At 36.6% G+C, this 13,166-nt stretch overlaps 1 protein-coding gene across 2 annotated transcripts in view; it reads left to right on the forward strand.

Moving 5' to 3' along the window:
• Positions 1-13,166, forward strand: part of ARHGAP19 (Rho GTPase activating protein 19) — a 57,865-nt gene that overhangs the window by 16,748 nt on the left and 27,951 nt on the right. For both annotated transcript variants that reach the window (XM_007187427.3, XM_007187426.2), the window contains exons 2-6: positions 4,420-4,685; positions 6,002-6,082; positions 7,875-8,084; positions 10,327-10,553; positions 12,268-12,354. In XM_007187427.3, the coding sequence (XP_007187489.1) occupies positions 4,420-4,685; positions 6,002-6,082; positions 7,875-8,084; positions 10,327-10,553; positions 12,268-12,354 (871 nt within the window). The remainder of the gene's footprint in view (positions 1-4,419; positions 4,686-6,001; positions 6,083-7,874; positions 8,085-10,326; positions 10,554-12,267; positions 12,355-13,166) is intronic.

Genomic DNA, 13,166 nt, shown 5'->3' on the forward strand with positions numbered 1-13,166 from the left:
CTGAATTTGATAGTTTATGCCAAAATGATAGGTGGGGAAAGATACCATTTTTCAATTTTCTTTACTCTGATAACTTCTAAAGTTAAGATTCTCTTCATGTTTTTTAGTCATTTAGACCCCTCTTCTATGAATTACTTGGTTATATCTTTTGACTAATTTTCTTTGAGTGTATTTTTCTTATAAATTTTAGGTATATTGATAAATTCTGAATACTAATCCTTTAAATTTATTTATTTTTATTTATTTATGGCTGCGTTGGGTCTTCGTTTCTGCGCGAGGGCTTTCTCTAGTTGTGGCAAGCGGGGGCCACTCTTCATCGCGGTGCGCGGGCCTCTCACTAACGCGGCCTCTCTTGGCGGAGCACAGGCTCCAGACGCGCAGGCTCAGTAATTGTGGCTCACGGGCCTAGTTGCTCCGCGGCATGTGGAATCTTCCCAGACCAGGGCTCGAACCGAACCCGTGTGCCCTGCATTGGCAGGCAGATTCTCAACCACTGCGCCACCAGGGAAGCCCCTAATCCTTTTATATGCATAACAAGTGTTTCTTTTCAGTTTATGGCTTGTCTTTTATTATTACTTTTAAAGTTTTACATTTATTTGTTATTTATTTATTATGAATGGGTAGTATGTTCACATGAGTCAAAAATCCAGAAAAAAAAAAAAAAATCCAGAAAATACAAAAAAGCATACAGTGAAAAGTTTCTCTCCCACTCCTGTTCTTTCATCCAGTTCCTCTCTCCAGAGGCACTGTGACTTCATTTTTTGAGAACTTTGTTTATAATGTTATTTGTTGAACAGACATTTAAAATTTTAATGTAGTTAAATGTTTCAATCTTTTCTTTGTGGATTGTGCATTTTATGTCATGTTTAAGAAATCTTTCTTCTGCCTCATTAATTTATTCTTTTTAAAGTTTGACTTTTTTGGAAGGGAATCTAAAAAAGAATGGATATATGTATATGTATAACTGGTTCACTTTGCTGTACAGCAGAAACTAATACAACATTGTAAAGCAACTATACTCCAATAAAAATTAATAAAAATTAATTAAAAAAATTTGGATTTTCATATTTAGATCCTTATTCTGTCTGGAATTTATTTTTTGTGTATGACGTGAGGTAGGGATCACGCTTCCTTTTATATTATAAAACTGCTTGTCCTTATACTGTTTATATTGTGTGATTGTTTTGTCTAATACAACTTTCAGTGTGATGGGAGACTACTCTTGCTTTTCATCTATATGTTGGCAAATACAGTTAACTTGGTCCAGTTTTTAATTTCTGTTTTGTTCCTACTTGCAGATGAGTGGTTAGAGTCCTAATAAGTACTGCCTTTCAGGCCCCATAATGTGCCCTTGTGTCCTCTAACATGTCTGGAATTTGTGTAGGCTGTGATGGGGCAGGGAAAGGAGGGTTTCTTTGTTACAACAAACAAGGAGAAAGCGTTTTTCCTGTCTCTTCGATCTACCAATGCCTCATCAGAAGCTTTCAGCACTTATGTAAGAAATTAATTTTTTTCTTAAACTTGAACAAACTTAGAGTTTGTTTTAAAATTAGATATTGTAGAGGAGGAACTTCTCTTAAGTTCTTGACCATGTTCTGTGATATTCTCAGCTTTATATTGTGGTACTATGTATTCCATGGAAAAAGATTAGCGGACTTTGTGATATGGGGATAATTTAAAAACATAACCTACTGTATCTGTCTTTTCCATCTCTTATCTTCCATTTTACTTCCTTTTTTTAACCATTTCTCTCCCTTACTTTTTGTCTTACCACATGCTCCACTCAGAAAAAGTGAAGAAGAGGAAAGAAAAAAAAAGAACTAGATTAAAGAAATTAAAGTGAGACAGAACAAAAATGAATGATTATGGGAAGGAAGGGGAGAAAAAACAGAAGGGGAAAAGAAACTGAGATTGCTTGTTTGTTACTTGTGTATTAGGACTCCTAAGGTATCTCTTTCTTGTGTCCCTTGTGAATAGGTAGGGGCAGCCTTGAACTTATTTATTCTCCTACCTATTCTACCTATTTAGGAGGGAGCAGACCGCAAGGTGGAAAGGATTCTGTTGAGAAACGATGTAGTAGGGTTTTGTGCTTCCGTCTCCTTTCTACTTGTCTATTTGATCCAGTTTAGTGCCTGAAGGTCAACTGTGATATAAGTTTTGGAATCTCAACTGAGTCTTACTCTGGATATTAATAAACTAAAGATCTGGAGGTTATATGTATGTATGTGTTTCTACTTTAGGAATATAATGGATGCTATTCATGTACATTTATATGTTAGAATTAATTTGATCTGAATTCTGTTTTTCAGAATTAAAAGGGATGTGACATCCATAAAAGCTTAGATCTGATAAATTATAAGACTCTTTTCAGTGCTAACCCATTTCATGATTTTCTGGCTCTCTCAGTAGAGTAGTAATTTCTCACTGGCAGTGATTATAAGTAATAGTTGTCTATTGACTCTTATTTCTTGACTGAAATAAGCTGACATTAAAAAAAAAGGCTTTGTCAATGCTTAGGATGAAATTGCTTTTGATTTTATTTGGCTTGTATTATAATCATTTGCCAATGATTATACAGGAAAAATTATACAGGAAAAATAACCTTAGTGTATAAAAAGGTTGAGGAAACAGCATTTTAAGTTCTCTTTCTTTAATGACTTTTTGGCTTGAGAATACACATTCATAATTTTTAATTTTTATGTAAATTCTTATGTTATCATTTTAGAGAAAAGAAATTTAGTAGCCACCAACTGAAGATTTGGGCTGTTGATTAAAATTATGTGATAACTTTTCAAGGAAGTAGAGATGAACTTTGAAATTTACCCATGCCTTGTTTTCATTATACCATATTAAAAGTGATCCATGTAGGACTTCCCTAGCGGTCCAGTGGTTAAGACTCCATGCTTCCACTGCAGGGGAACTAAGATCCCACATGCCATGTGGTGTGGCCAGAAAAAAAAAAAAGATCCATGTAGTATTGGCAAAGTGTGTTAAAGATTAGTTATATTTAATGTTTAGAGATATCATTTTTCCTGGAACAGTGCTTTGGTACCTAGGGTGTTGTGGAAACTTTTAAGTTGTGATTGTTTTTATTGTGGGAATGTTTGATTGAATCAGGTGGATTTCAGCTTTGCCTGACAGATGTGATGACTTGTCCTTTCTGGCTTGTGTTATATTTACTCATTGGTTGTATAATAGATGGCTGTTTATATAATGAAAATTAGAATAAGCCATTAGAGATGATTGATAATGGATACAAACAAGTGGTGATGTGTCTGCTACAAGAGATGGAATAATACAGTTCTTATATGTAACATGTTAAAATTAGAAAACAATAGGGAAGAAAATATTTCTGAGAGTCAGGGGAGCTTTGCTAGAAGTATAGCCCAAATAATTTAGGAGTGGAAAACCAGCTAAGATCAGGGGCCAACAGAACATATCTGCTGGGTATTACTCAGTGATAGAAGAGTGAAATTAGAAGCAAAATACAGAATTTTTTCAAGTGCCTTAGAGAGGAAGAACCTGTCTGAGCAAAGTTTGGACTTAGACAATGGGCCAGAGCCATCCAGAATGAAGGATTTTAAAATAAAACCTATTTCTGAGCCTTGGCAAGGCTGAATTAATATCTATTTTATGTACCTGTAAGTGCCTTCCATTCTAGTGAAGGCTTTTTGGTTATGAGGAACAGAATCCAAAGCGCCTGGCTCAGTTGAAGGGGACTGATTATAAGGAAACAGCTGCCTGTGTAGGGACCCAGGAACCAAAGAACCCTAAGGGTAGAGTAAATGTTTTCAAAATGTCTACTATACTGTTTAGATATAGTTTTAGCTCTTCAGTAGTCTCATGCTCACTGTCACGTGGTTTCTGTGGCATTTGCGACTAGCCTATGTTACTGTCAGCAGTTAATCACTGGATGGGAAATACCATACGGTGCTGGCTGTACTCCCAAGAAGGCCTTAATTTAATGATTACCCATTGCTGTGTTAGGGGGAACAGCTGCAGGTCTGATGTTTTACAAGAATTTAATGGTAATAGTTTAGGGTTTGACTGTTTTAATAAGGAAAGTGGTCTATGTGACTGCCAGTTCTAATATACTCTTAGACTCAGGAGGCTGTAAGGATCTATATCTTCTTGCAGTGAATGCCTAAAATTAAGAGGCAAATTCAGGTCATATCGTAGAGGCTATTTGGTGTCTTTTCTTTAAACTAAAATTCTAAGTATCTAGGTGGATATAACCTAAACAGCACCAAGCCCAAATTGTCGTCTTTTATGCAGTCAGCAGATTGCGGATTAGGTTTTCAAAAGACCAGTATGTAGATTAGCCCACAGAAAGAATGAATAATTGTGTGGTTGAGAGGGAATGAGAAACACGTATTAAAAATGATCCCCCCAAAGATTCTTCTGTTTCATTGTTTTCAGTGATGCCATCTGCAATTTTGTTATCTGCAATGATTCTTCTCTTCGAAGTCAGCCCATTATCTTCAATCCTGACTTTTTTGTGGAGAAACTCCGACATGAGAAACCTGAGGTGTTCACCGAGTTGGTGGTCAGCAATATCACAAGGCTCATCGACTTGCCTGGAACTGAGTTGGCTCAGCTGATGGGAGAAGTGGACCTTAAGTTGCCTGGTGGGGCCGGCCCGGCATCAGGATTCTTCCGGTCTCTAATGTCTCTCAAGCGAAAGGGTAGGAGATGTATCTGTGAAGGGGGCAGGTCTCAGCTGCTCCCTGGGCTTCACTCTGAACATCTGCATATTCATGGAGGAGTTTCTATTATTATAAAGCACTTTTTGTCATTTTTTCATTTACATGAGTAGTAAAACCTTAAGTAATATTAATAGAAATTATAAAAACAATCTAGATAAATTAAAGCATATATATCAGTCCCCTAGAGATAACATGATTAGTTTAGGTAGTTATCAGGGGCACCTTGATTTTCATGCCCTATTAATACTATACTAAAATAATATTAAAGATACAAAGTTTCACAGCTGGTGAGTACAGTAAAGAAAGTTTGAACATTTTTTTATTGCAATAGTTCTCAAATGTTTTCATTCCATGGAACGCTTTTATAAGGCAAATACCTATGAATCACCCAATAAAAGCCTTCTCAGAAATAAGTTATTAGTGATATATATAATAAATTATGACTATTAACACTGCTTTTGATAAGATGTTAAAGAGGTACTATTTTGTTTTTTTATTTTTTTTAATTAATTTATTTTTTAAAATAAATTTATTTATTTTTTATTTTTGGCTGTGCTGGGTCTTCGTTGCTGTGCGCGGGCTTTCTCTAGTTGCGGTGAGCGGGGGCTACTCTTCGTTGCGGTGCGCGGGCTTCTCATTGTGGTGGCTTCTCTTGTTGCGGAGCACGGGCTCTAGGCGTGCAGGCTTCAGTAGTTGTGGCACATGGGCTCAGTAGTTGTGGCTTGCAGGCTCTAGAGCTCAGGCTTAGTAGTTGTGGCACACGGGCTTAGTTGCTCCACGGCATGTGGGATCTTCCCGGGCTAGGGCTCGAACCCGTGTCCCCTGCATTGGCAGGCAGATTCTTAACCACTGAGCCACCAAGGAAGCCCCTGTTTTTTTAAATATTAGGAAATCCTGAGGGCAGCAAAAAAAGTTTAAACATTATAACAGATCAGACCCTATACCAACTCTGGTGGATTATCTGTCATGCTCTGACAATCATGGGTCTAAGTTCTATTTTTTGTTTGTTTTTAAATTAAATATCAATAGTCTAGGTATTGTTACTTAAATAAGAAGATGGTCTTTGCCTTCAAGGAACCTACCATCTAAGATTAAACTCACAGAGAGTTGATTGAGAGTTTTATCATTACATTTTCTGGTACACTTCCAACTTTAAGGTTTTTGTTTACTGAACCTGTGAAAATACTTGCTAAACTGTAACATAAGATACTTGAGGGGTATGCTGATTTTAAGTATGCTGATTTTGTACTATTTGTGGAAAATATAGCCTTGTTCTATTGTATGTTTTTTTTCAGAAAAAGGAGTAATATTTGGATCCCCACTGACAGAGGAAGGCATTGCCCAGATATACCAACTGATTGAATATCTACACAAAAGTAAGACTACTTGAAATTTTGTCATTCTTTGTTAATGAAGAATTGTCAGTTTTCTACTGAGAGCTAACATCCTTGAGTTAGCAATTGTTAGGTGACAATTAACCATCAACAAAGACACTAATCAATGATAATTTCAGGTGGTATGTTTCTAAATATATTTCCTTTTAAATTTCATCTCATGTATTGATTTGTTTTATACTTTCAAAGATATATATATATATATATATATATATATATATATATATATATATACATTAGATAGTGTCTATGAAATCACAATTTCCCCTTGACTGAGAGAGACATTTCTTCTGGAAAAGTACGTCGCTCCTTTATAACATTTACTCCAGGGAGCATAATTTATCGCCAAAGGTACTTTTCATCTCTAGAATTCTCTGATTAAAATACACTCTTCACTTAATTCCTTTTGCACTTTTTTAGTAGTCATACTGGTTATGTTATTGCTCTAAGTGTTTGGCAGAGCTGAGTGTATATGAAATGTGTGGCTTTATGTGATGTCTTGATAAATTTGACACTAACACTTATTTATGTCTTATTCTATATGGGACATTGTGCTAGGAGCTAGAGCAGAGGTTGCAAACTGACAGCCTAAGAGTTTAAGTCATCTATATTCATATTTTGTTTGTTTGGCAAAGATTAAATTAAAAATAAAATTAGTTATCAGTCTTTTAAAATGGAAACAGTCCAGGTTTTCAACTTCTTTGGATAATAGGAAGATCTAGCATCCTTGGGCCCTGTTGCCACTTGGACACAGTCAGCTGGAGCACAGGTAGGTGCTCCTCAGTTTGTTAGGGTTCCTGTTCATTCATTGACTGTTACCAGCCTGGCCTTGTAGGCATTTGAACTTGGACCCCTGAATTAGGGGGTTATACAAAGAAATATGGACCTAAGTTGAAAACATGAACTCTCATGCTTCTTCCAGGTCAAACCAAAACAATATGTCTCATCTTTTTTATCCCCTTAGATTAGCTTAGAATATAGGTGGGAGGGAAGAATCGTTTAGTTGGGATGACCCTGAGCTTCTGGGAATCTCTTAGACTGAAAGGTGATCTGATAGGTTAGAGTTTTAATTCCTGGGGCAGCGCAGAGACTCTAGATTCATTTTAGGCTGGGAAACTGTTTACAGGAGCAATGAACCTCCACAGATGAACTCGGCTCCTCCAACAAAGTCTGGGATGACCCACGGGAAGGGGCCTTCAGGGAGATTTGGCTTTCTTCCACCTTATTTTTCAAGCCCATTCTGACTATTCAGGGAGTGGGGAGGGATAAATTAGGAGTTTGGGATTAACAATATACACACTACTATATATAAAATAGATAACCAACAAGGACCTACTATATAGCACAGGGAACTATACTCAATATCTTGTAATAACCTATAACGGAAAGAATCGAAAAAAGAATATGTATATATATATCTTACTTTGCTGTACACCTAAAACTAACACAACACTGTAAATCAACTATATTTCAACAGAAAATTTAAAAAAAAAGGTTAAATTCAGTTTCCAGGTGTGCCTCAGGAGGTTCAGTGACTCCTGGGTGGACCATCTCTCAGTCTGGGAGATCTCTGGGTGCTCAGGGATGTTCAGATATGTTTCCTCAGGGGCCAGTAGGTTCTAAACTAATCTGGGAAGAAAGACAAAAACCTCCTTCAAGTTCTTTGTAACGGGTCTTTCAAGTATAAAGTAGTCTTTTAGATGACTTATTTTAATCATAATTCCTCTTTTTATTTCCTTTTTCATGTCCTCTGTTTCTCTTCCATGCTGAACAGACTTGAGAGTAGAGGGTTTGTTTAGAGTACCAGGGAATAGTGTCCGACAGCAGATTTTAAGGGATGCTCTCAATAATGGAACTGATATCGACTTGGAATCAGGGGAGTTTCACTCAAATGATGTTGCTACCTTGCTGAAGATGTTTCTAGGAGAATTACCTGAGCCCCTGCTGACACATAAACATTTCCATGCACACCTCAAAATTGCTGGTGAGTATAGGAGGTGAGAAGGAGATGTGAATACATTTCTTTCAATTTAGTAAAGTCATCTGGAATATTCTGTTGTTTGTAACCCACAGCAATGCTTCTGTTAATATTGTTTAAGACTTCATGATATTTCTGGGCTCTCTGAATACTCATAAGCATTGGCTACTTATGGTTGATTTGGTCAAAATTTTTTTTTGTTGAATAAACTTCTTTGAAGATAAAGTCTGGGTTTTACCTATTTTTGTATCCTGATGGATCCTAGCATTGTGCTGTGAACATTTTAGTTGCTTAATTAATGTATGCTTTTCACTGGATTGATTGACACACCCAAGTCAGTTACCCAAATCAGTAGTCACAGTTTTGGTATATTTGCCTTAGTTTGAGGCTTTTGCTAAGTATTAATATACCTCAGCTGAAATCATCTCTACTCTTGGAAATTTGAATCTTAAAAATAATTTTACTTGTTTTCTAAATAGGTGATACATTCACATGAATTAAAATCCAAAAGGTTCAAAGAGTATACAGTGAAAAGCCTCTTTCCCACCTCTGTTCCCAGCACTCAGTTTTTCTTCCCAGAGGGAACCAATGCTGTTGATTTCTAATGTATCCTTACAGAGATATTTTAGACACAAACACCAACATATATTCTTTTTCTCTCTTTTTATGTAATGGTAGGGTGTTACACACATGGTTCTGTGGTTTGCTTTTTTCATTTACTGTGTTTTGGAGAATGTTCCATTTTCAGCTCATAAATAGTTTCCTCTTTCTCCTTTATGCTTGTGTGGTAGGGAATTCATTCTTAAATTGCACAGCTGTTATGCTGCAATAGGCTCTAAGTGCACACAGGATCAACATCCATACTATATTTACTTAGTTTTCTACCCTTGAGTCTTTTACTCTTGCTTCTAATTTTAAGGAAAATAAATAGATTTTTTTCTTTTGAATAATTTTTACTACTTAAAAAAAAACCCCTAGTTTTGAATTTCTAAAATCTAATAAGATTAGATTTTTTTTTAGCACTTTCAGGAACAGTTTAGATGATACAAATGAGAAAATATTACTAGAGTGTTACATAATTTTACAGTTATTTTGGGGGAGAAATAAAGTTGTTGGATATTTGAAAAAGATATGGGAAATATTGATAAGTTCTTTTTATAAGGGTTAACATGAAGAATGCTTGTTCTGTTTGCTTTCCTGTTGAGTTTATTTAGTGCAATATCTGAAACCGCCCCTCCACCACCCCATGATTCACTGTTCTTTGATATCATACTGAGGTGTGGCACAGGTGTAGCATTTGATACCCCTTGCTGATAACTGGGAGGGATTTTTGTTTTCAATTTCATATTAACAGGGAACAGTTTCTAGAAATATTATCTGCCCTTCCTAAACCTGGAATTATTTTTGAAGTTAAACAGTTTCAGAAACACGTTGTTATCATTTTCAGGTCTATATGAATTATACCCAAATGGTTTTCAGTGTCTTTTGAAATTCTGATTATCTAGGGGACTGTTTTTATTGATAACCTGTGTAGCCTGTTAGGGGAGAAACAATGATTCTGACTCCATAAGGAGCTGCCTGGATCATCCTGTTATCAGGGCATAATTCACTCTCATATTTTTTTAGCAGTAAAATATCTCGGTGAGGAAATGTGAAGGGGGTGGCATTATTAAAGATATGTGTGGGCATGTTTTCATTTCTCTTGAGTATATACCTAGGAATGGGATTGCTAAGTCATATGGTAACTCTATGATTAACTTTTTGAGGAACTGCCAAACAGTTTTCCAAAGTGGTCACACCATTTTACATTCCCACCAGCAGTGTAGGAGAGTTTAATTTTCTCAGCATTCTTGGCAACACTTGTTATTGTCAGTCTTTTTTTTTTTTTTTTTTGGTCAGTCTTTTTGACTATAGCCACACCTCCGGTTATGAAGTAGTATCTCATTTTGGTTTTGATTTACATTTCTCTGATAGCTAATGATACTGAGTATACAAATGCTTACTGGCCACTTGTGTATCTTCTTTGGAGGAATGTTTATTTAAGTCTTTTGCCCATTTTTGATTGGGTTTTTTTCTTTTTATTATTGAGTTGTATTGACATTATTTTGTTATTATATTTTGCTATAATTTCTATTTATGCTTGATTCTTTTTTTTTCTTTCTTTGATTATAATAAATAGTAGGAGCATTGATTTTTTTTCTTGCTTGTATTTTCTCCCTCCTTTGCAATCATCTCTTTTGTCCTCAAGATTTGATGCAGTTTGATGATAAAGGAAACAAGACCAATGTACCAGATAAAGAGCGGCAAATTGAGGCTCTTCAGTTGCTCTTCCTCATTCTCCCTCCACCCAATCGTAACTTGCTGAAGTTATTGCTTGATCTCCTGTACCAGACAGCAAAGAAACAAGACAAGAATAAGATGTCTGCCTATAACCTTGCCCTTATGTTTGCGCCCCATGTCTTGTGGCCAAAAAATGTAAGTGTTGAGGGGAAAAGGAAAGACTGCTTGGTTTTCTTGGGCTGGCCCTCATCCTATGGCTGTACCTTGGTGAGGTTATCAAGGGTCCAAGGTCTAGTCTTCAGCTTTACAAGGTTAGGAACTTCCTTTATTAGTTCATTTAAGAGTTATTAAACCTGAGGGGGCCAATTCCTGTGAATCTTGCTTATAAGTCAATCTCTTGACAAACCTGAATAGCAATTTATTAGTGGAAATTCTTAGTGGAAAATATATAGCTACTAAATAAACTAGAATACTGATTTTGGCTGGTCAATGTAAATTCCTTCTTAACATGAAAGCCTTCTTGGGAAATCAAATTGATTTCTGAAGATTGAATGGTATAAATTTAGAATAGAGCTGTATGATCTTACGGGATAGTGTCACTGAGCTTTTAGATAAGATGACACAGAGAGCAATCCTGCCTTGTTGTAACTTTTCTATATCCTATAGATATACTCTCCTTAAATAAAGCTGAATATGCTTCTTATTACTGAGACCATGGCCTTCTTAGTGACTTACACGAGAAGTACATTATCTAAAGGATTTTGAACTAATTCTTGGCCTGGGAGCACGTAGCTTCATATTCCTGTCCATTCACAAAATAGGTTTTACTGTATGACGGAATTAGGAGTCAGGATAACTGGGTTGGAAGCTGCAAACCCGCTGTTAACTGTGTCTTTTCCTCTTTCTATGTGTAGGCTCCTCCTCTGTAAGCTGGGCATAATAGCACCTTTCCCACTTACCTGACCAAGATTGTTGGGAAGATAATAGAAATAGATGGGATATAGTGACTTATAAAAGATTTGGGGGATTATAAGAAATGAGAAAAGGAAGATAAAGGAGAGAGGTTGTGTGAGACATTTTGCCTAACAAGCAACTAGTGAAAAAATAATATAGAGCTCTGGGCCAGGAAGAGCTTCTGCCCAGAGAAAGATTGATGAGGAGGAGATGTGTGAGAAGAATAAGACATACTGACAATTGTCCATGTTAAGGAGATAAAGTCTCATAGTGAAAGAATTTTAGAACCAGCTCACTGAGACTGAAAAGGAGCGAGTGATCTATGACTGTAAAGAGAAGCATTGACTGTAAAGAGAAGCCTGTGAGAGAGGTCTTAGTATAAGCAAACATTAAGTAACAAAGATACAGGTTGAGGATGCGGGCTTTGGGATAGTAGATATGCTGAAGTGCTTAAAAAAAAGGCAGGAGAAACAGGAGAAGGTAATCAGTGACCATCTGACTGTGTTTTTAAGAAACGGATGTCACCTCTGGTATCAATTAGTAGTGACAGTTCTCTTTTGTCTTTGGAGAAACTGTAGTTTCTCTGGAGAGCAATGTCCTTGGTGATTGGTACAGATTCTATTCTTCTTTCCCCTTTTCCCAGGGTAGGTCTTCTTTAGCAACTCTGCATGTATGTCTGATTCTCAGGCAGAATTAGGAAATGAAGATTGGTTCTCAAGGATTTCCTGGTCACTTCAGGGACACATGGTTCTTCCTAGATTATATCATCTCCAGTGGAAACCTGCTGAACCAAAAAACCTTTCCAGAATTAAATGTTGTATTAGAGTCAGCTTTCTTGGGGATAGAAACTATCATATGTTTGAAAGAATTAGCTTACTGATAAGTAAATGGGAGTATCTGCCTTCTACCTGCCAGCTTTTCATCTCCCTTTTTTGGTTTCTTTTGCTCTGAATAGGTCACTGCAAATGACCTTCAAGAGAATATCACAAAGTTAAACAATGGGATGACTTTTATGATTAAACACTCTCAGAAACTTTTTAAGGTAGGTAACAAATGGGATTTGGGTAGTGACAGGACAAGGAGGATGGAACAAGGTGGGATCCTGAGAGGGCTATAAAGATGACTAGATAAGAAAGGCCCTGCCTGGAACTGGAAACCAGATCGGACAGTGGTAAAACTCAGAGGGAACAACTAAGGTGGGGAAGAATATGGAGGTACCTAGAAGCTGAGTAGGGCTCCGCCCCCTGGGCAATTGGCTCCACGCCCGAGTCATCCTTCCTTTTTCATGAAAGACAGCAGATGTTGGAAGCAGAGTACTTTTATCCTGTCTGCTTCCTGCCAGTAGAATTTTGACAGCCTCCTTTCATCTTGTATTTATTGTCCTTTTTAGTACAAACTAGCAGTGTGTCTGTCGACATGATTTTCTCAATAACTTAGTGGGTCTCTGTGGATTTTAGTGGGATTCACTCAGTTAGAAGATAAATTTAAAGATAAACCCATCTCTTCCTTGGACTCTTGCTGAGAAGGCTGAGGGACAATACCTTTAAGCTTCCTAGATGCCCTCTGGTTGTATTGAGAGGATCTGGTAGGCATACCTTTTACTCTTTGAAAGGGCCCTTTGTGTAACTGAATATTCTGACCTTTTGATGTTTCTAAGATTTTTAGCAAAAAGTTGCATAGTCACATCCTTGGCCTTTTCTTTAGAGTGTACTTTCCTGATGGTGAATTTCTTAATTTTAGCGTCTTTTGCCATCTGGAAAGGCTGAGAATTTTTAAGACCACTCAGTTCTGGTTCCTTTTTTTGTCTTTCTTCAATTAAAAAAAAAATTGTGGTAAAATACATATGACAACATT

The sequence above is a fragment of the Balaenoptera acutorostrata genome, chromosome 16, assembly GCF_949987535.1.
Source record: "Balaenoptera acutorostrata chromosome 16, mBalAcu1.1, whole genome shotgun sequence".
Taxonomy (NCBI): Eukaryota; Metazoa; Chordata; class Mammalia; order Artiodactyla; family Balaenopteridae; genus Balaenoptera; species Balaenoptera acutorostrata.